The following is a 22028-nucleotide window of genomic DNA, read 5'->3' as shown; positions in this document are numbered from 1 at the left end:
AATATAACTGATAGTTTTAACTACATATTTGATAACTTATAACATATATATGATTATTCTACATTGTGATTTTAAATTAAGGATTGTAATCTTATTATGTTTAAAAGTGTAAAGAAATACTTGTCTTTCTGTTAAACAAGATTTATTGAACTCATAAATCATCAAATAATTTTTATGAATATCAACTAAGTTTCATAAGTAAATTGCTTCCGGTTGTTCAATCATTTAATAACCAAAGTCATTCTTTGATAAATGATTATTATGAGTCAAACTCAATAGAATATAGCAATCCTTATTTTGTCGTTAAAGTAGAGAACTGAACTAAGAATTCTCTTTCAATATCAATCAAATCACTGCTCGTGACCCAAGATTCTACTATATCACCAAGTCAATCACCGTTCACCTTTTTTCTTCTTCTTATCAATGAATATAGTAAAGATGGGGAGATAACTTATGAAACGATTTGCCATAATCCCATAACACGATCATTACATAATGTATGGGATGCTTCTAAGGAACACCGCATCGATTTTTATTGAGCCACAAACAATGGATATATCTATCCTTGCACATACTATACATGGAAAGAAGTTGTTCCAGCCCTTTTGGAAAACAGAAAAGCATAACATAGAAGCAAAAGTTATATGGACACATATCAATTCTCTTTGTATAGTTACAAGTCTCAATCAAAACTTATCATGGCTAGTACAATGCGAAACTCCCACACGTGTTCTTGTTGAATTATTTGGATCTTCCACAAAACATCGTCCTTCTATTTCCTGCAAAGATACAAAAAATTTTTGTTTTTAGATCTGTTAGGAGAATAATGCTAGTCATATTTGTATAACTAGTTTCCTTTCTTGTACAGCTAGTTTTCCTCATTCAGTTTATTCTCATATATCTTAGTTTCCGTATTCTCAACATTGTAACTGTATATTTTTACATCTGCATTATTATCGTTATTTGTATATTGCAAGGATTTTTCCAGTCCGACATGGTATCAGGCTAGAGTGAAAAGCAAAACTTCCACCGCACATCATCACCATTCTTCCATTTTAATTTCTTTCTCACGGCACACTATGCTATGGCAGATTAAGCCAAAACCAATACCCCCAAGATCCCATTAACTCCTTCTAATCTTTATTCTATTGGCACTTCTAATAGACCAGAGAATGTCATTACCCCTACTATTATTCATGGTGAATGGTGATAATTATGAAGAGTGGAGTCGATCTATTTGTCTTTTGCTTATCGCATGTCAGAAATTCGAGTTCATTGAAGGTAACATTCCAAAACCAACTAGTGATGATGTTTACGGGACTGGCGTTGTTTACACGCTAAGTTAATACAATGGATCTCGAATACTATTAATCCCTCTTCAAAGAAGACTTTACCATCATTTGAAGAAGCTAAACCCTTGTGGGAAGTGTTACGCTAACGTTTCAATGTTGGTAACGGTGCACCAAAAAAGCCTTATTGGTTGATTGTCATCAACTAAGGACATTGTCTATTGCAGATTATTTTGGTATGTTGCAGCCTTTCTGGGATGAACTTGCAACATATCAACCCTTACCAAATAGTATGTGCGAAGGTTGTAAATGTAATATCGGTGCTATGCTTCAAGCCCAAATGAATGGAGATCGGTTGCACAATTTTTTTTGGAATTAACGTGGGATTATATGGCACTATGCGTTCCTTTATCTTGTCTCAAGACCCCTTACCATTTCTCGATCGAGCTTATCTATTGTTCCTTCAAGAACGTTTACAAAGCCATCTCAAGCACAATTAGACAAAGCTGATTTTAGAGTCTTACATATTTACCTGGAGTTCTGCCAGATTCTAAACCACATATCGAAAGTGATAAATCAAAATTATCTTGCACCCACTACAATCGTCGAGGACATGGCATCCACTCTTGTTAGGCTAAACATGGGTATCCGAAATGGTGGGAACATCATTCTTTGTGCTGTGGAGCTCGTACTCATGATGGGAACACCACATATGAATTTCATGTTATTTTAACTTTTAAGTATTAAATATGTTTTAAAATTGCGTTTGGAGCTATTTAGCAAAATTGTGTGCCTCGCATACGAAAAACAGGTGCCTTGTGTTGAATATTTAGAGTATATAAACCTAGATTTGTATATACTACATACTTAGTATAATAGTGGGACTAAATAAATATATTATAAGTCCAATTAAGTGCCTTACAGAATTTGATGAATCATTACTTTGATTCATAAGTTTTGTTTGATGAATCATTACTTTGATTCATAAGCTTTGCTTGGTGAACATTACTTTGGTTCGTAAGCTTTGCTTGGTGAAACATTACTTTGACTCATAAGCTTTGCTTGGTGAAACACTTTTGTTTCAAAATGAGGTATTGTTTGATGCATAACTCTATAAATAGAGGTTGCATGCCAAGGGACATTCCATCCCAATTTCATATTATTTATGATTTCTCTCTTAAGAATACTCTCATTCTTGTTCTTCCTTTCATGAGATAATATTGAGAGAGTAATTAACTCTTAATATCATCAAAGTTCGTAATTCACTACAACACTTGTATTTACTATTGCAATTTTCTTGTGCTAGGATTTTGTCATGTAGATTGTATCTCATTGTGAATTTCATTTTATCATCCCAAGCATCTTTTGTGGGAGAAATATCACAATAGAAAAGTGCATGAACGCCTTCTACTCATATCAAGTTTTCGAGCGACTTCTCTAATTGTCGCAACCTTATCTTCATGGTGTCCATTTGGTGATTTACAAAGCAAGGAGTTCCATTGCCATCCACACAAGGGAAATACAAATCGGTTTGTTCATTTGTATTTGCATTATATTTCCAATATGCTACTCATGGTGGGAACACCACATACGATTTCATGTTATTTTAACTTTTAAGTATTAAATATGTTTTAAAATTGAGAGCTATTTAGCAAAATTGTGTGCCTCGCATACGAAAAACAGGTGCCTTGCGCCTTTCGCCTAGCGCCTCGTGCCTCTTAAAACTAAGGTCATAATGCTACTAGACAAAATGGTCAAAGTAGAATTAAGAAAGTACAAGAACCTTTTGGGTCAATGGGTATTGGGTACTATGGCAGCAGTTCGAGGAAATGGCAAAGGCATATGTATGGAGTAACGCTCGAATTCCTTACCTAGTCTGGAACGACCAAAACTCAATGGCAACGCTTACATGACATTCTTGGTAACTCATCGCCAAATGTTCTTGGTCTTCTGAGTGGTAAGTCCTTTTCCATTGGTTTGACTATTGATTTCGGTGCATCTCACCACATTACTGGAAACATTACGATCTTATATAATATTCAGTGTTTCTGAGTGCCCAATTGGTCTTCCAGAAAGGAAGAATGCCTATCGTACCGAGCAAGGAGATGCTTATTTATGTGCTAATATTGTTCTTAAAAATTTTCTTTATGCTCCTGATTTAAATTGCAATTTGATCGCAATCGCCCACCTCATAAATGATGTGGGTTGTAGTGTGCATTTTACTAAATTATTTTGCGTAATATAGGACCCATCTGTAAAGAATCTTATTAGAGTCGGTGACCTAAAAAAAGTGTACTACTTTTTGCAGATTGTCAAAGCATTTTGTAAAGACGGTTGGTTGAACTTCTTCTGATTTGTGGCATCAGCGTCTTGGACATACATTCGATAAAGTTCTACAATATCCTTCTTTTATTAATCTAGTGCTTTTACTAATAAACCTTATAAGGTGTATCATCAAGTTAAATACTTTAGGAAAAAAACTTTTGTTAGTAACAGTAGAAAAATCACATTTTAAAATTTTTTACTGTTGTGGATGATTTTTCTAAAGCTGTGTGGGTGTATCTTCTTTTAGATAAAACTGAAGTTTATAAGATACTTTGTTCTTTTCTTTCAATGATTAAACATCAATACAGTGCTACGGTCAAGATAGTGCGTAGTGATATTTCTATTGAGTTCAAATGTATGCGAGACTATTTTATCCAAGATGGTATTGTTTTTTAAACGTAAGATGAAAGTTACAGAAATGCGTATGCTGAGGTGGATATGTGGGCACACATTGATGGATCGAATTAAGAACCAAGAGTTTAGGGACAAACTAGTGGTAGCCCCTATATCTAGAAAAATGCGTGAAAATAGATTTAGGTGGTTTGGTCATGTGCAGAGGGTAAGAAGAGTCGAGGAAGACCCAAGAAAACTTGGGATGAGCAAATAAGAGTTAACTTCCATCAGTTAAACCTCTTTGCGGACCTGATTAAGGATAGGAGCAGTTGGAGACACCATATCCATGTCTTAGATTATTGATGACCTCTTAGTTTACCTTTTAGTGTCCTTAACTTCTTGCTTTTATCGTTTCCTTTCTATTAGTTTTTTGTCTTCTTTTTATAGTTGTCCTTCTTTTATTTTTGTAAGCCTTTAAGTTATCTTTCACGTGTTATTACGTCTCTTTATCTTCCTCGAGCCGGAAGAATCTTTTGGCCGCGCTCTCCTTTATGGGTATGAGTTGCCGCCATCTTTCCCTCCCCAGACCCTGGCCTTAGTTTTCTATGATTGAGATATACTGGGTAGGATGATGATGGTATTTTTTTTCAAACATCTTGCGTCGACGCCCCTCAACAAAATGGCCAAGTAGAATGCAAACATCGTCACATTTTAAATTTTGGTCGTGCTCTCAAGTTAATCTACCTTGTGTTTTTGGGGTGATTTTGTCCTAGTTGCTAGCTATTGTTGTTAATGGTGACTCAAACTAACTAGCACCATTGAAGAAGATGAGTGTGGGTTAGTTGCTAGCTACTATTGTTAATGGTGACTCAAACTAGCTAGCACCATTGAAGAAGATGAGTGTGGGTCAAAGAGGACCTCCGCGGGGCGTGGAGTGCGTTCTATTTCCACTTCGCGGCTCGCGTAGCTTTTCACGGCTCGCGTAATTGCGCTTTCTTTTCACGGGAGATGTCTTTTGGGACGGTTACCTTTATTTGTGGTCGGTTATTTGTGGTTACTTAGACCCCAAGTTGTCTTTCAAGATGGTTTTATTATATATACCCCTCTTGTTAGTACTAGGGATCTTAATGATTAAAAATTGAGAGAGATCACAAGAGAGCCTTTATAATTTGTGAGTGTGATTGTAATTCATCTTGTAAAATCTTTGCGATCATAGTGAAAATATTTGATCTCGGTGCCGGCGGACGTAGCTATCACATTGATAGTGAACCACGTTAAATCTCTTATATCATTTTTTTATTGTTTGCATTGAATTTCTTATTGTTTCATTATTGTTCATCGACCTTGCTTCCGTTGTCGCACAACAGCTACATCATCAATAGAACTCCTTTTCCTCTCCTCGATAATAAAACCCCATATGAAATCTTATTTGGTGTTGCCCTTTTGATGAGTTTCTTGTTTGTGGTTGTCCGTGTCAAGCCAACAATCGTCAATTTAAAAAAGACAAATTTATGAGTCGGAGTCGAAAATATATTTTTGTGGGGTATCCCAAAGGGTGGAAATTGTATGATCTTATGAGTGGTGCTTTCTTTGTCAGTAGGGATGTAACATTTTATGAGTTAGAGTTCCCTTATTCTAATGCAATTGATTTCTCGTAAGAGCATGTTCCACTTGTCCACTTAGATGATCTCTTCTAAGAAGTGTCACTTTAACTTACTGATATTTTGAACGCCGCATTAGGAAAAGTCATTGTATTCCTTATCTCATAGCACATTTTGTTGATTGTAATCATTTTTTGCTAAGAGAGAATTATTTTGGCACGGTTATCACAATTACTGAAGCACAATTGTTTAAAACCACTATGAAAGACTTAGGATGGTGTGTAGCGACGAAGAAAGAAATTGAGGCCTTAGAAATAATGGTACATGTCGTGCGGTGTCTCTTCCTCTTGGAAAGAGCTCTTGGTAGCGAATTGGTCTATAAAATCAGGTATCACTCTGATGGTAATAAGGAGCATCTTAAGACGCGCTTGGATGTATTTAGCAACCATCAAGTTGAAGGAAATGATTATACAGATACTTTTGCCCCTACAGCTAAAATAACCATTGTTCGTGCCTTTCTAGCTGTGGTTGTTACTAAAAATTAGGAGTTGCACCAAATAGATATGCCTCCAAGTTTTCATAGCTCCCAACCTTGTAAGGTATGTCGTTTATGGGAAATCCCTTTATAGCGTGAAACAAGCCCATAGATGTTGGTATTAAAAAATAACCACTTCTCTTCGAAATTATGATTTTAAACGATCTTACTTTGATTACTCTCTTTTCTCATATTATGCAATTTAATATCCTCATATTAAACAATCTTCGAAATTGTTCTGATGGCTTTCAAGAAATATTTGTGAAATTGTTTTCATGTGAAGGATCAGGCCTACTTGAATATTTTTTTTTTAGCATTGAAGTTGCCAAAAATCCTTGGGTATTTATCTATGTCGAAGTATGCTTTAGACAAATTAGCTGGTTTTACATGTTCCTCTCTTGAAAATGGTTCCAATATCCAAGTTTAGTTTGTCAAGTCATTTATTATCCTTTAGAAGATCTGATTTGGCCTACTCAGCAAATTATCTCTCAATTTCTTGGGGCTTCTCACTCCTACCATTGGGAAGCTAATTACGTTGTTTGTTATCTCAAAAAATTAACTTGTCAAGGAATCCTACTTCAGTCCAATTGGGATCTTTCTTTGAGTGGGTTGTGTGACTCTAATTGGGCTAGTGGTCCAATCTCTGGTCGTTTCTTATCTAGTTCTTGGAAGACCAAGAAGCAAGTTGCAAGATCTTATGCGGAAACCGAGTATCTTTCTATGGCCACTGCAGCTTGTGAGTTTAAATGGCTCAAGGGATTTGGTAGTCTTGGGGTTCCACATCCAAAGGCTATGTCTCGAAACTGCGGTCGGCTTTTTATATAGCTAGTTTTCTGATGGAGTTTATTCACATATATCTTAGATGCCTTATTTTCAAAAGTGTAATTGTATATATATGCATTATTATCAATGTTCATATTCCAAGTGTTTTTCCAATCCTACAAGACGTCAAGACCACACATTAATTTTTTCTTGATTTGATATATTGTAACTTGTGCGAGCTACATCACTAAAAAATCATAGCATGTAGTTCTTTAGCCTCTAATGACAATACCACAGGAATTCCTCACTGGATTGGAACCGTCACCAGGAGACAAGACACAACGCTACAGCATTTTGTGAACTCATACAGTTCCATCTTCCCAACAAGAAAAGCATAGAAAATCAAGGCAAATTACAATTACTCCCTTAGTCCCTAAGATATTATAACAATATGCAATGACATAATTGTTATAAAAAAAAGGTCTGATTGAATTATTTTGATAGAATTAAAAGTGATCGAAAAATTTTTTAAAAAAAACGTGGATAAAAAAAAAAAAGGTGAGAACACTGCCTAAAATAGAAATGTTACAAAGTTAAAATGGACGAAAGAATATAGAAATTGTGACAATCTCTTAGAAACTAAGGGAGGGAGTAGCATGTTACTTCATCTAGATCTCATTCTTATATTAATAGCACGTCTTTGAAGATTAGATGCAAACTGATAAAAATGATATATCATGGAGCTTTAGGTGAGAAATGCTGGTATGAACTAGAAAGCCAATATTTAGGAAGAAATTTCAGAGAAAAGCAAGCATTGTACAATTCACAATCTCAGAAAATGCATACCATATCACATTTTGTGTGCCTTTGTAGTTTGACTACAACCAAGGAAGCTTGAAAGTATCTTTCCACCATCCATGTTTCCAACCATGGGCAACCACAGTGTCCAACCGTAAAATGATTTCAGCAAAGCTTGGTCTAAGAGAAGGTTCTCCACTCCAACATAGTTCAATCAACCTGCATTTACAATTTGATCAAATTAGGTTCCTAGTATGATGTGACCTTGGGGTATTAATTCTGAGAATCCACATAAAAGTAAGACAAATCACAATGCCAAATGTTATTCTACTGCTCTATTACCAGATTCTGCAATAATATTTACATTGTTGCTAAAATTTAAAATATAATTCAGCATTTTCTAATGCATAATGTGTTATGAGAAATCGACTACTCAAAAAGGGGATTATGTCACGATACAATAGAAAAGAAGAAGTCTCTAAATGAGCAGGAATGATGTGTAACAGAACAGCCAAGATGGTAATCAGAACCACTTTTATTAATAATACAAGAACGATACTATGGGACGTTCGAGTCTCTCAAACTCTCCTAAGTGTTTTCACTTCTCTCTAGATATTTCCTCCTCTAAAACATCCCATACTCCCCTCTACTTATAAGAGATGTGAGGGAAAAATACAAACAAGAATAAAGGCTATTAAAAGACTAACTAACATAACAACCTAAAATACAACTCTAACTAACTTTATTCTTTTACATTATATATGACCCTAGAAATATGCCATATGCCATGTATGACATGATGATTATATTCCCCACCATAATAGTATCAACAAAGTCAAGGTAACTCTATGTAAGGGGGATATATGGTACTTCAAATAAGCATAATTATGTGCAATGAATATGCTAGAGGCATCTTTAGGACACATTAGAAACCATAAAAAAGTACCACCAACAAGTGTTATCCAACAAAAGCATAGAACTTTCGCCACTAAAGTCTATGAAAGAAGTGGGGAAACTTTCAAAAAATATATGAAAATAACAAGCTCTCTTATCGGGAGATGAAGGTGTAACAAAATTCATCCAACACAATTGTAATAGAATGATAATTACTTCTTTGGTATAAGATTGGATGGGGACAAATATTAATGTTTTTGGTTTCGAATCATAATGAGTTATATTAAATCGTTCATTCAATCATAGACACTTTTATTTATGTAAAGTTGTTGATGATTTTTGCTACTAAGGGTCATTTGGAAACAATCTGTCACTAACAACGATAACGTTGCGTACATTTAACAACCTCCAAACCCTTCATTGTTGGAAGCCACTTAATGGTATTGTGGTAATAGAATGGACAATAGTCACAACAGACTTCTAATATTTTTTAATATATAGATGAGGTGCATGGAATCAAAGTCTCATTTTGCAAGTGTATATCAAATATAGATTATAAAAGAATCCTTGACCCTAACAGTGTGTTTGATTTGGGTATTAAAAGATGGTAATGATAATGAATTTTAATGTTAATTTTATTAAAAATCTCCTGCCATTCCCATGGGCCATGGTAATGGAGCTCTTATCCTCAATCATGTCTTTTTCTTCACAGTTTTCCATACCAACTAATACCACATTTCCAGTTGCGAATAGATGAGAAAAATCTTGCGAAGAAAAATAAATGACTAGAGTTGGACAAGCATAATCATCAACCTAATTAATGAGATTTTCTACATAAATTGCATTAAATTTTCATCATCATTCCCATCATCTAATATCAATAACCAAACATGTTGTAAAAGATCATTTCTTCAATAATATATTAAAGTTATTCTACAAACTAATAGAGTTTTGACTTTTGAGGCAGCATTAAACATAAATTACTATTCTAGACAGTCAAGAAAATACCAGGGCATGAAAGGCGAAGAAATAGTCCAGTCTCAGCATGTTGTAAAGAATATCTTACTCTTTTAACTCTGATGGATAATTTTTCAACTTCTTGAATGCAGGTCTTTTACGCTCTACACACATGATCTTAATGGCTTCTTCTGCTGGCTTTGGGTGAAACGGATATACACCTTCAATCATCTAAAATAACCAGAAAAAAAAAATATTTCAAGTGAGCCATCAAGCAGTTGCAAATCATTTCATACACAAGTTTCTTCTTCGAACTATCATTATTAGCAAAGAAAAAAATCGATATTTTGATTTAGGATCAAAATAAAGTTGGTTCGGGAAAGCCAACTTGCTTGTAGGTTGGAACCAAGTCAACTTAAACATGCATAGAATCCTCAATCATACAATTGATCGTCCCTACAAACTGACAAAATTCAGTGCCTAAAATTTGCTTGTTTCTGTTTGAATGTACAAGAAGATTAGTGAGTTAGGTAACATTTAGTAAAACACTAACAACCAACAAATAATATTATTTTGGAAGAATTACCGTGAATAATACAGCTTTTTGTTTATTTTTCTACAATAATACCAACTATTAATTAACCATAAATAATACCAATTTAGGGATATTTTCCTAGAATAATACCAACTTTAGTTTATTCACTAATTTACCATTTTTTTGTCTTATAATCATCTATAATTTGATTTTTAACATGTTAAGGATTTTCTAGGAAAAAACCCTTTAAGTTGGTATTATTAATGGTTAATCAAAAGTTCATATTATTGTAGGAAAATAACCAAAAGATTGTATTATTCCTGGTAATTTTTCCTATTATTTTCGGTTAAAATATCACAATTGTTCCGGTTAGACAAACGAAATAATCATAAAACTACCACATGCTAGTGCAAGAAGGAGGAGGTTTAGAAGATAATGACGTTTAATCACTCCCTTCACATATGACTTAAAATACCCAAGTCATTGCACTTCAAGTCATGCTACATAAATCAAACAAACTTAACCAGACTGGAAGTAATAGTGTGCTACCTAAAAAACAAAAAAACTTATTCATCTGAGAGTCTATTTAATATATAAATTTGACGTGTTTCAGCTCAAGAAATATGTTAAGGATAGCTTGATAGTAAGGTAGAATATAAGCTGATGCATGGATAACCAGATTCTAAGTACCTCATAAAGAATGACAGCGAAGGAGAATGCATCCACATTTTTGTCGAATATTTCTTCATTGTAGAGCTCGGGTGCTGTGTATACACCTACAGTGGCCACAAAAGCCAGAAGCATAATGAGAGAAAATCTGATTATTTTGTCAATCTGATTAACTTCCCTTTAAAAAATATTCTCTCGAGAGTTAAGAAAATAACAGTCCTCATCTAAGTTTCCAGATACCTACAAAATTCATCAAAACTAAGCTACTTGGCTAGTAAAGAAAAAAAGGAGAGCCTTTTTATTTTTTGCATAAGTATTTAATAACTTGAAGATAGAATTTAATAAAAATAGATTAATTATAACTTGGACCGACTCTTCTGCAACGAAACACACTTCAAATAGTTTCCCTTTACTACTATACTTACTTGCGTTACGATTGCCAGCTCCCGGATCTGCCAATTTGAATTTATCAGCTGATATCTTTGACAATCGTAACAAACCAAATCCGGCTACTTTCAGTTGTCCTCCACCATCGAGCAAAATATATCTGGCACCTTACCGAATTTTCAGCTGTTAAAAATTATAAATTCATCCTAGTGATTTTTAAAGAGTTCTTTTGCATTTGGTTGTCTTACTTGGGCATCAAATTGCAATGGATAACTGGATCAGGTTTGCACTCATGAAGGTAATTGATGCCCCTGAAACGAAAAACGCAATGAGAATAGGATGATTGTAAGTGATAACTATGAGGGGGCATTCCCTCAAGCAAGGACATTTGAAGTTTCTAAGAACAAACATTGTTACCAAGAATAAGATATACCTTGCCATGTCAAGTGCAAATTTTAAGGATTTTGATGGTTTTAATCGTCCTTTCTTTTGAAGATAGCCTGCTAGATCACCCTAAGGTAAAAAAAAAAAAAAAAAAAAAGACTAATACATAAATTTAGTCATCTAGAGAAGTTTATCAAAAATTGAAATACCACTGAAGAACATAAGCCAATAAAATCAATTTCAAAGATCATGAACAATGAAGTGACATAATGCATTCCAAAAATGAAGCTCAAAAAACAGAAATAACAACTAACAAACTGCACTCTTATGGCATTATTTGTTTGTGAACTTGTTGATTTGTTGTGTGAGCTATGTTCATCTTCCTCTTTGTTTTTATCGAGTCTGATTCCACAACAATTGGTATCAAGGCAAGAATAGAAATCTTGGGGATGTCATGTGTATAAAGTTTGAGATAAAGCAAAGAAGAATATGGGTAAAGGTGGGAGAGTTAGCATTCCACTTCTCGATGGAAAAATGAATTTTTTTTTTGTGTGGAAAAATTCATTGAACACTTATTGGTTCAACAAGGAATTTATGAGGCTTCTTAGAAAAGCAAGCCAACAAGGCTCCAAGTCCTCCAGGAAGAAGAAGGAAGTAAGTACAATATGGTATGCCATTGCTATCAAAATCAAGTACAATTACTTAAGAAGATAGGCCCAATAATGTTTTTGGAAAAACTTCAATTAGTGTATGCTTCAAAGTCTTTGATAAGCAAACTTATTTTGAGGTGGGAGTTGTATCAAGTCACAAAAGAGTGCAAAGTCTCATCCTAGAGAGTGCCCTTAAGAACAAACACCATTGACGGTATTTGAGATTTGAGAGAATATATACATAAAAGTTTGAGAAAGATAAATCTATTGTAATTGTATATGCAAAATCATTTGCTTGTGAATAGTATCAAAGATACCCAAAAAAAAAGTATAACGAAATTCATTATAAGGAATGAGATCAAAGATACCTTTTGATGGTATTCTACTACAATCATCATTGGAATATTTTGGGTAACAGCTCCAACGAACTGAATAATATTAGGATGGCGCACCTTCTCCAACAATGTCAACTCATATTTGAAAGCATTACTGTAAGGGTAGTAAAATAGAAAATAGGAAATTAGATAAAAGACAATTACTGTGAAAGATATAATCTCTCATTAATTAGAATTACTAAGAGACTGAACCAGCAAAAAGACAGATAATACGTTCTCTGAATTAAATCTTATTTAGGACCAGAAGAAATTATAATAGATGAAAACATATGTATAACACATAGCTATATAACTCAAGCTACGATCAGGTTAAAACTTAAATGAGTATCACTGAAATTACAGGAAAATTTCACAGATACCACGTAATATTGGAAAATGTACAAAAATGTACAAAAATGTAAATCATCTAAACCCAGAAAATGTTTTAGAGGAATACATGCATTCTGGATCAGAATAGCTCTCCTTGTCGAGTATTTTTACAGAAACCCTGGTGCCATTCCATTTAGCAACTTGATATACTCCCTATAAAATAAGATGCAAACACAAGCACATCAACAAGAAGTACCAGAAACAATCAATTACGAGCTAACTGAAAATCGAAACTAAAGGAAAATGTAGTGTAACACTTCAAAACAACATGAACTAGTCTCACTCTTAAGACCAATGTTACACAATGCATTCCAAGAGGGCAGTTGTTTTCTGTCCTAAGATGGGAAGGGGGGTCATGCTGCCTTACCTCAAGAGAGGGACTGTTTCAAATTGACGTTTGATCCAATCGACAATAATTGTTTGCATTTTGCTGCTTTATAACAATAAGAAAGAAGTGAACACAATGGAAAAGTTACTTCATTGCAGTCCAAAGGGAGAGCGTAGAGCATGGTAACCAATATCATAACAGAAATTCCTATGCAAATATCAGGCTATCAGCTTCTAGGACAGCAGTTACAAAACCAACACAGATAGCGAGAGGAGCTAAATTTTAAGAATGTAGAAATTATTTATCTTAGGTCAAATGAGGCACATGCTCTGTTGTTTAAGATCCATCATGTTAAATCCATAAACAGACTTGGAACAAGTAAATAAGCAGCATCATGTAAAAAATTCAAAGACAATGAAGGGAAGAACACCCTGCCTTTGTAATACCATCAGATTTACGAACTTGAAGCTCAAATGGATTAAGTTCATATTCTGGAACTTCTTTGGGATTTGCAACTGCCATTGGAGTTTTCCTAGTTTTCTGACATAAAAAAGCTTGCATGTTAGAAGTTTACTCATTATTGATACGATAATTAACAAATAGAGAAAAGAAGATTTAAATAAACTATTATCAATTATCATACTGGAACTTTTGCTCCCCGAGCTTTCAAAATATTGTAAACTTCCATATTTTCATAGTACTTGGCATCTGCTGCTGCCTGCAGAGTAACAATTTACTATTGGATTACATTTTTGTTTATTTGGACATAAGAGAAACTAGAATGCAAACAAGAATTTTAGAGAACTGCAAGATCACTACAATATAGAATAGTGCTGCCAGAGATAGTTTGACAGATGTATGATATGAGCCTCATCAAACGTGGAATTGCAATGCAACTTGCATATTTAGAAGATAAAATACCAATGATGGTACGCAGAAGTGTGAAACTGAAGAATATTGAGATCATAAGGAAGACAAGAGAACACTTGGCTAGAGGAAGAACATTAGAATTAGAATAATACACCTCAATTTGTAACTTTAGATAGATTATATGCTTAAATAAGAAACAGAAATGAATTAGTCATGTAATCAAGCCTTGTCGGCTTACTCAAGCAGATTTACTCAACAGAAACTACATCTCATTAGGTTTCAAAAATGCAGACGGACTATTGAAACATAAAGAGGCTACGGTAACTTTGTGGTCGTTGGCTTACTATTAGTAGCATTGAATCAAAAGTACCAAAATTACAAGTAACAGAAGCCAAGAGTAAGTTTAAGTTATAACTCCATGCATAGTCGTATTAAAAAATTTAGGACCCTTTGCAAAATTTTTATTTTGTGCCTTATTTTTATAGTAAATATATTTATTTTATTAATAAATTTAACATATTTTTTTGATTAACTTTTCATATATGGGAGAAAAAAGGTCCTATACGGTCCATCACCTCACACCCCTCAAAAGCCCCTCTGACTCCATGAGAAATCATCAATCCTAGACTCCTAGCACCTTATAAAGAAAACATGCAATATCATATTTTGAATTTTGAATTTATAACTTTTACTTTTTAATATTTTTGTAATTTTATTTTACATCTATTTTATCTTTTGGGTGAATACCATTAAAATGTGGTTACTATTTGAACAATAATATTCTCAGGAAAGTAACTCAAAAGTTAGAATCATAAAACTAATTAAAAGAGTTAGCCAAATTCCACATGGCACTCTTTTAATCAGTTTGACATATGTCAGTATTTAAGTGGTGCATTAGTCTCTAAGTTTATTTGGCAATTGTATGTGTTTCTACAAGTTTTGTTAACTTTGGCAATTCAGTTTTGAATTAATATTTTTTCAAAAACTAACAAGCTTTTTAAATTGATATTGTGTTAACATGTGATTTTACGATTTTGGCAACTTTGGCCATTCAGTTCTAAATTAATATTATTTCAAATGACTGACAAGCATTTAAATTGACACCGTATTAACAGTTTATTTATATTCACATTTTAAGGCCTATTCAACATAAAAGAATATTTCAAACTTCAAATTTTGATACTATCCTAAATTGAGCACCTATATACAGAAATTACAAATGCAAATTTGATAATAATTGTTTTAATTTTTGACAGTCTTCAAAATAATTGAAAAAAAAAAGAAGTCAAAGAATATTTCAATATAAGAAAGAAATTATTTGTGAACATGACACTAATAATACAGTATAAAATATCTTGAAATTAACAAAGATGAAATCAGAAGAATATTACAAAATATTAGTCATTGCCTAATTTTTAATAAGAGCAAATTATATATAAAGCTCCTACTTTCTCGATAACAATTGCCAACTCATATACCATTACAAATTATTTAACTCTTAGTAAGAATTTTGTGGGTTTGAGTTTTTTTTGTTAGATTGAATATTCAAAAAATGAGTATAAACTACCTAAATGATTATTGTAAAAAATTATTTTAAAGTCGGGTAAAAAATTACAATATACTGGTATTATTAGGTTGATTTCATCAACCCACCGAGTAAACTATCCGTTACGACGAATAATTTTTTTTAAAGTTATGATGAATTGTTAATTAAACTATATTTTATATTTTCATCCGTGATAAAATAATTATTACATTATTGTATATATCCTAAATAATTTTTAAATTCTCTAATTTATCCCTACTTTATTCATAATCCGTACCTTATTAACGATTACAATATTGTTCTTGATTAAGAACAACAATGATATTATGTGTAAGATTTCGACATGATGAAGTGTAATTGACAATTGTAAGAATGAGTTCATTCAGGTCATAGGTTCAATTTCAGGTTAGGTGATTTGAGTCGGTTTAAAATAAACGCTTAGATGCATATTGATTTTTATAGTATTTTTAAATTTTATTTTAAAGTCGAGTTAAATCGAATTCAGTTTCAATGTTAGATAAATATTTAGAACTATCAAAATGGAGTTTTAAATATTCACTTACACATTCTGATAGTTCTAAAATTCCAGTAGCTTTCAGAGAAAACTTGCGATGACGATTAATAAGAGTTAAGGACAATCACTATCACAAGTTGGTTTGTTCCTACCTAAGCCTATCTTTAGTCATGGTCAATTATACGTCGCAGTTTCTGGAGTCACTAGCAGAAAAGGTTTGAAAATTCTAATATGTGATAAAGATGGTGAAATATGTCATTACTCCTAAAATGTTGTGTACAAAGAGGTGTTTCAAAACCCCTAATTGTTAGTTGGATTTTTTTTTAAATATAGATATTCTTCTAATTTTGGTTACATATATATATTTACTAATAATTTGTTTTGGTTACATATATATGTTTACTTGCATCATTGTATATATTAAAATTTTTACTATCAAATTGTTAAGTATTGAAATTTGAAATTTGATAACGATAATATATAATTTAACCTTTATTTATAAATCTAAATTTATATATGTCGATAGTTAAAAATCCGTGCATTGCACGGTTTTCTATACTAGTTATTAATAATCAATTAAAGATAGTAATTATATTGGAAAATCAAAAGTTATATCATCCTGGATAATTTTTCTTAATTTTAAATTTTAAATGAAAAACTACAGTTAAATTTAATATTTTTGATTTGATACTTTCTTTTATCTTATTTTGATTGATTTCACTACAATAATTATATTTTCCTATTTTAAATGTTATTTGTACTTTGTATTTATTCGTGTACAATAAAATTCTCGAACACTAAATTTTATCTATTGACTTAATTTTCTTAAAAATTGTTGCAAAAATAAAATGGACACTCACAAAATGAGGAGAAGCAACGGGACTTGAGAAGGTGTAAGTACTACCAAAAATGTATTGGGAAAAGACTGTAATTGGTGAGAGTGTGAGACGTAAGAGCTTAATACGTTTTGACACTTTTGTATTTATGAAATCAAAGGAGGAAAGAAAAAATAAGACTATAGTTGTAACTTTGCTATACATCTCAATTATCTACGAATTTATCAAGTATTAACAATCTTATCTAATGTTTTCGAATCTCTAGGGGTCGATTGTCTAGGAGATATTTCTTGTTTGTTTCAGGTGAGGGAATAGGAGAAGTAAAAGTCCAACACAAAAATCTGCTGGCCAAAGAGTGGTATTGGGTTGAGAGTTTAAGACTTGATTCTTGAGAGGATACAAATACTTCTTAACATTTGTCCTACAATAAAAACAGAAAAGCTGAAGTAAACGAAAATCTATAACTTTTACATATTTTCAACAATTTCTTAATTTATTTTTCATTTTTTATCAAAGTCAAAGAAAATTTATTTTTAAACTCTCACTAAAAATCTAATCGGAAAACTCCACTATATCTTCCAAATTTCATTATCAATGTACTCTCTCCCACAATTATTGAATATACAATTTTTTTTTTCAACTACAACTTTAAAATTTAGGCTTTCTATAAACAACAGTTTTAAATTTTGCTTTTACGAACAAGAGCCTTCACATATACTTCATGAACACGACAACGATACAACCATTTTACCATATTCAGGTGAGATGACCTATTAAATGAACATTGACTTAGCTAATGACGTTTGACTTGTCCTTTGACGTTTGACTTGTCCTTAAATGTATTAATCTAATTTTATTCATCCAATTATCCCTACTAGACATATCTTCCCAAATCTTTCTCTACTCCTCCTCAATCACCGTTATTCCCCCACCCCAATAGCACCTAAATCCGACAAGTGATTGTATCGTTATTATATTCATAAATGTAAAGGTATTGTTCGAAAAAAAAAGTTCAAGACTATTATTTGTAAAATGCTTCTAAATTTTAAGGTTTTCATTCGCAAAAAAAACTATTAAATATATATAAGGTATTTTCTCATAAGAACCGAAAATATTTGCAATACAACCTCTAAATTATATTTACCACCCACCTAACATGAAACAACCATGATTACTATCCCCCCCACATTGGAATGCCCCATTGTAAACATACATTGATTACACTGTTTCAAGAAAGGCATCAATTTTGTAGGATGAGCACATGAAGTCGTCACCAAACATTTAGCATGACTTTGCATGATTGCATTTACTATTACCCCCTTTATTATTACTCTCTCATTTACCAAATAAGCTTCATTATATTTGTGGACAAAAAAGTACTTAGTACTTATTAGTAGTATGAAAAATATGTAAATTCAATAAAAAGATAAATTAAATATGTAAATGTGAATTTAAATAAGAAAGTAAGTTATGGTAAAAAATGAATGAAATTTAGTGGGAAAAATGAAAAAAATGTGAAATGAATTTGTGTTAGGAGTGTGCTGTTACCTCAAATATTCTTCTTTCATTGCATACATAATTACATAAATTATATTATGAATATCTCAAAAAAATTATATTATAAAAAAAATTAAATCCCACTATTCCCAAGCTTTTGCAACAAGAAGCTATTATTAATAAAATATTACGAGCAATTAACTGCAAATAATATTGAAAGTAAAAGAAAATGAATAATTAAAGTATGATATTAAAAAAGAAAACGATGAAGAAATTATACAAAATAGAGATAGTAGCCAAGTAAAAAAATATGGAGTATTAAAATAGAAATCTTTGTAAGCGCGTGGTGATACAACCGAAGAGTATAAACTAATTTCACACCAGCCACCTAAATTTACTAGTAATTCCATAAAATAAAATATAAAAGCATGAAAACTCTATCTTAATAGATCAATATGTCACCGATTTTTACCTAGTAAATCAAAATTTAGATTAAAATATAAGATACTCACATTCCTTATGAAATTCATCACATCTACAAAGTAATTCTTATTTTATAGTCATTTACTCTCTAACTATAAAATAACATCTATAGTAAAAAAATATAACGATAACTTTATGGGATAATTATCATCTATGCAAAGGTCAATGTTTTCAATATTTCATAATTACACATTATTCCTTTTATCTGATCCGTTCTAATGTTTTATACCTTTACCTTTTTAATAATAATTTTATTCTTTTTTATTTTAGCCACAAATTTATTCTTCTCATCAATCACTTATTTTTACTACTCTTGCATCATATTTTCCAACTACAAGTCAATTTTTGCGCTTTAGATTTTGGGTGTGGTTTCTCGAGTGACAGGAGTACAATTTTTGAATAGAAAAGAAAGAGGTAGAAATATGTATACCGTGCTACCCCAACGATCACGCGCATCGATATTAGCTTTACGGCTCAATAACAATTTAACCACCTCAACATTCCCTTCACAAGCGGCAATATGCAAAGCAGTTCTTCCATCTAAATCAATGCTATTAACATCAATTCCTTCATTCAACAAAGCTTCAATTCCTTTCGCATCCCCTGTACAGGCCATGAACAATAATTGCATCGTTGAGTCCAGATTCTCCGGTACCGTCAACTGCTCCTCCATCAACGTGCTTCGTCGAATCGGATCAAGTGACGATTGTCGTCCGAAACTGAATCTTCTCGTGTGTCTATGATTATCCATTGACGATTGCCTCTTGAAGCTGAACGTACCTGTTTTTCTAATTGATCCTATCGAAAATTGTCTCGATATTCCACGTTTTATTTGTGCCGCCATCTCCATTTTGGAGAATTTCTCTCTTGTTTTAACCGATTTCAAACCTAATTTCTTCTAAATAAACCTTCAATTATCCACAAAAATGAAAATGTTAAATTCCAGAAACAGCTTACCCATTGATTAATCAAGTGCAATTCGATTATGTAATCAAACAAGTGCAAATTAGTATAAGACAATAAAAGAAATGCAAAATTCAGAATCTGATAATTAACAAAGATTATGATACATACATTTTGAGTGAATATTAAGGGATTGATTTACAACGGAAAGAAAATACTGAATCAAAAAGCTCGACCGAGAGCTATAGCGAAAAGCAAGAGCTAACGAAAGCGAGCAGAGAAATGTTTGAAGGAAGAAGAGCAGAGAAAAGAAAACGAGAACCGTAACTTTTGGAAAGAGAAAGAGAAATTTAAGAAGAGTAATCCGAAAGAAACGCGGGAAGAGGAGAGAGAGAGAGAGAGAGAGAGAGAGAGATAAGGGTCAAGAAGAAGGAAGGAAGGAAGAAAGAAAGAGGTCTGAAAATGGCGGAAAATAGAAGCAATAGAGGGAAGGGAAAAAGCCAAAAGAATTTAAATGACAGGAGAGGAATTGTTTCCATTTTGCTCCTCCTAAAAAACTGTTACTTGTTTTGCTATGTTGGTTTTGTCTATGCTCTCCTCCTTTCTTTTATCTCTCTCTTTGAAAGAATGCGCATAAAATATTTTAGATTTTAAATGTATAATTGGATTGAAAATAGGATAAAAAAAATAAATAAATGATAAAAATAAGTGGTTAATATAGAGATAAATAATAAGTTTGTGAATAACATTAAAAAAATAAAGTGAGAGTTGAGACCATTGCCATAAAAGAAAAAGGTGTAAAATAAGTACAAATAAGTTAAAATGAAAAAGGATGTAAATTTAAAACGACACAGAGAGTATATCTATAAAGAACGAATGTAGTATTATTTTGTTTATAAATTATGCAAAATGCAAATATAACAAATAAAATGAAAAAAGGAGTAAGTATAGCACCTTAACGCAATAATTATTCACAAAAATTACCTTTAATAATATAAGTTTTTTCACGATTTGTCTATGATAATTTAACCCGACAATTAACTAGATATGACCAATTGTGATAAAGTTTGATTATTTTGTGTAATTTTTTCTAATTATATTTTATTTTATATTAAGTTATTTGATTCTATATTTTATTTTTTATTATGTTTATGCTTTATAGTCATGTCTTTTATTGTTGTTATAAAATTCTTTCACATCAAATTTAAAGTGATTTTATTATACTTGTTGTCTTAACTTAAATGAACGTTAGAGTTTAATACTCTTAAACTCCTTGCATTTCCAAAAACAAATCTCCATTCGAATTACGTTTTTTAATAAAATCAATTAAATTTGTTTCATATAAAAAATTTAAAAACACATTAAAGTTTTACTCTCTTTTGTTGGAATATGAAGTTTAATATGTGACCAAGAAAACAAAAGTCCTAAGAAAGAAATATATGCGTATCAAATGTACCAAGCACACCAATAATTCTCTAAAGCAAAAGTTAACTCACTTGTCCTCGCAATAATATTTTTTTGTCCTCAAATGTAATTGGTAGGGACATTAACATTTTGTTTAGATAATAGATTAAGGGAGAAAAGAAAGCAAGGGTAGAAAATGGAAAGGAAAAAGAAGGATAGGAAAAGAGAGAAAAAATATTCTACATTGTTTGCGAGGAAGGAAGGAAAAAAGAAAGAAAAAAATTTCATTTTTCTTTTAAAATTTTTTTCTTATAGAGAAATTTGAATGTTAACAAAACGAAGGAACTATTCCTTCCAATAAATCTCCCTCCCTTTTTGTTATCCAAAGAAGAGGATCTCTATTCCTCTAAATATTTTTTTCCCTTTATTTCCGTCCATCCAAACAAGGTCTAAGAAAAGTAGGTAAATTTGTATTTTTATGGAAAGTAGAAGAAATGTGTAAATGAAATGAAAAGGTAAATTAAATGTATGGATGCGTATTAAAGAAATATTACGAGTCATGGAAAAAAAAGGAACAAAACTGGTAAGACGGACCAAAATGAATGGAGCAAATATGGTGGTTCAAATGGAGTACATACTTACTAGTATAGAAACTCCAACAATATACGAAATTGTTTAGACTGATTCAATGAAGATGTTAATACCCATTATTTTTATGCTAGTGAATTTTTTTCCAAAAGAAATAATAATGTAACAATTTAATG

The 22028-nt window shown here is 32.0% G+C and overlaps 1 protein-coding gene across 2 annotated transcripts; it reads right to left on the bottom strand.

Annotated features, from left to right (window-relative positions):
• Positions 1-491: 491 nt before the first annotated feature.
• Positions 492-20464, bottom strand: LOC130806688 (integrin-linked protein kinase 1-like). 2 transcript variants are annotated; one of them, XM_057671872.1, is made up of 13 exons: positions 20032-20464; positions 19388-19865; positions 13855-13929; positions 13647-13751; positions 12951-13036; positions 12488-12608; positions 11519-11598; positions 11334-11396; positions 11124-11245; positions 10720-10805; positions 9604-9725; positions 7692-7862; positions 492-779 (listed from the first exon to the last, which is right to left on the bottom strand). In XM_057671872.1, exons 2-12 carry the CDS (start codon positions 19805-19807, stop codon positions 7724-7726), a joined length of 1419 nt encoding a protein of 472 aa, XP_057527855.1. In that variant the 5' UTR covers positions 19808-19865; positions 20032-20464; the 3' UTR covers positions 492-779; positions 7692-7723. The 2 variants fall into 2 exon arrangements, 1 of the variants encoding a protein (XP_057527855.1); XR_009040351.1 differs by lacking the exon at positions 492-779 and having other exon boundaries at positions 7629-7862; positions 9546-9725.
• Between the last annotated feature and the right edge of the window lie 1564 nt (positions 20465-22028).

This window comes from Amaranthus tricolor, chromosome 1, assembly GCF_026212465.1.
Source record: "Amaranthus tricolor cultivar Red isolate AtriRed21 chromosome 1, ASM2621246v1, whole genome shotgun sequence".
Lineage (NCBI taxonomy): Eukaryota > Viridiplantae > Streptophyta > Magnoliopsida > Caryophyllales > Amaranthaceae > Amaranthus > Amaranthus tricolor.
Note: the sequence above shows the minus strand (reverse complement) of the source record. Positions and strands in the feature narration are given on the sequence as shown.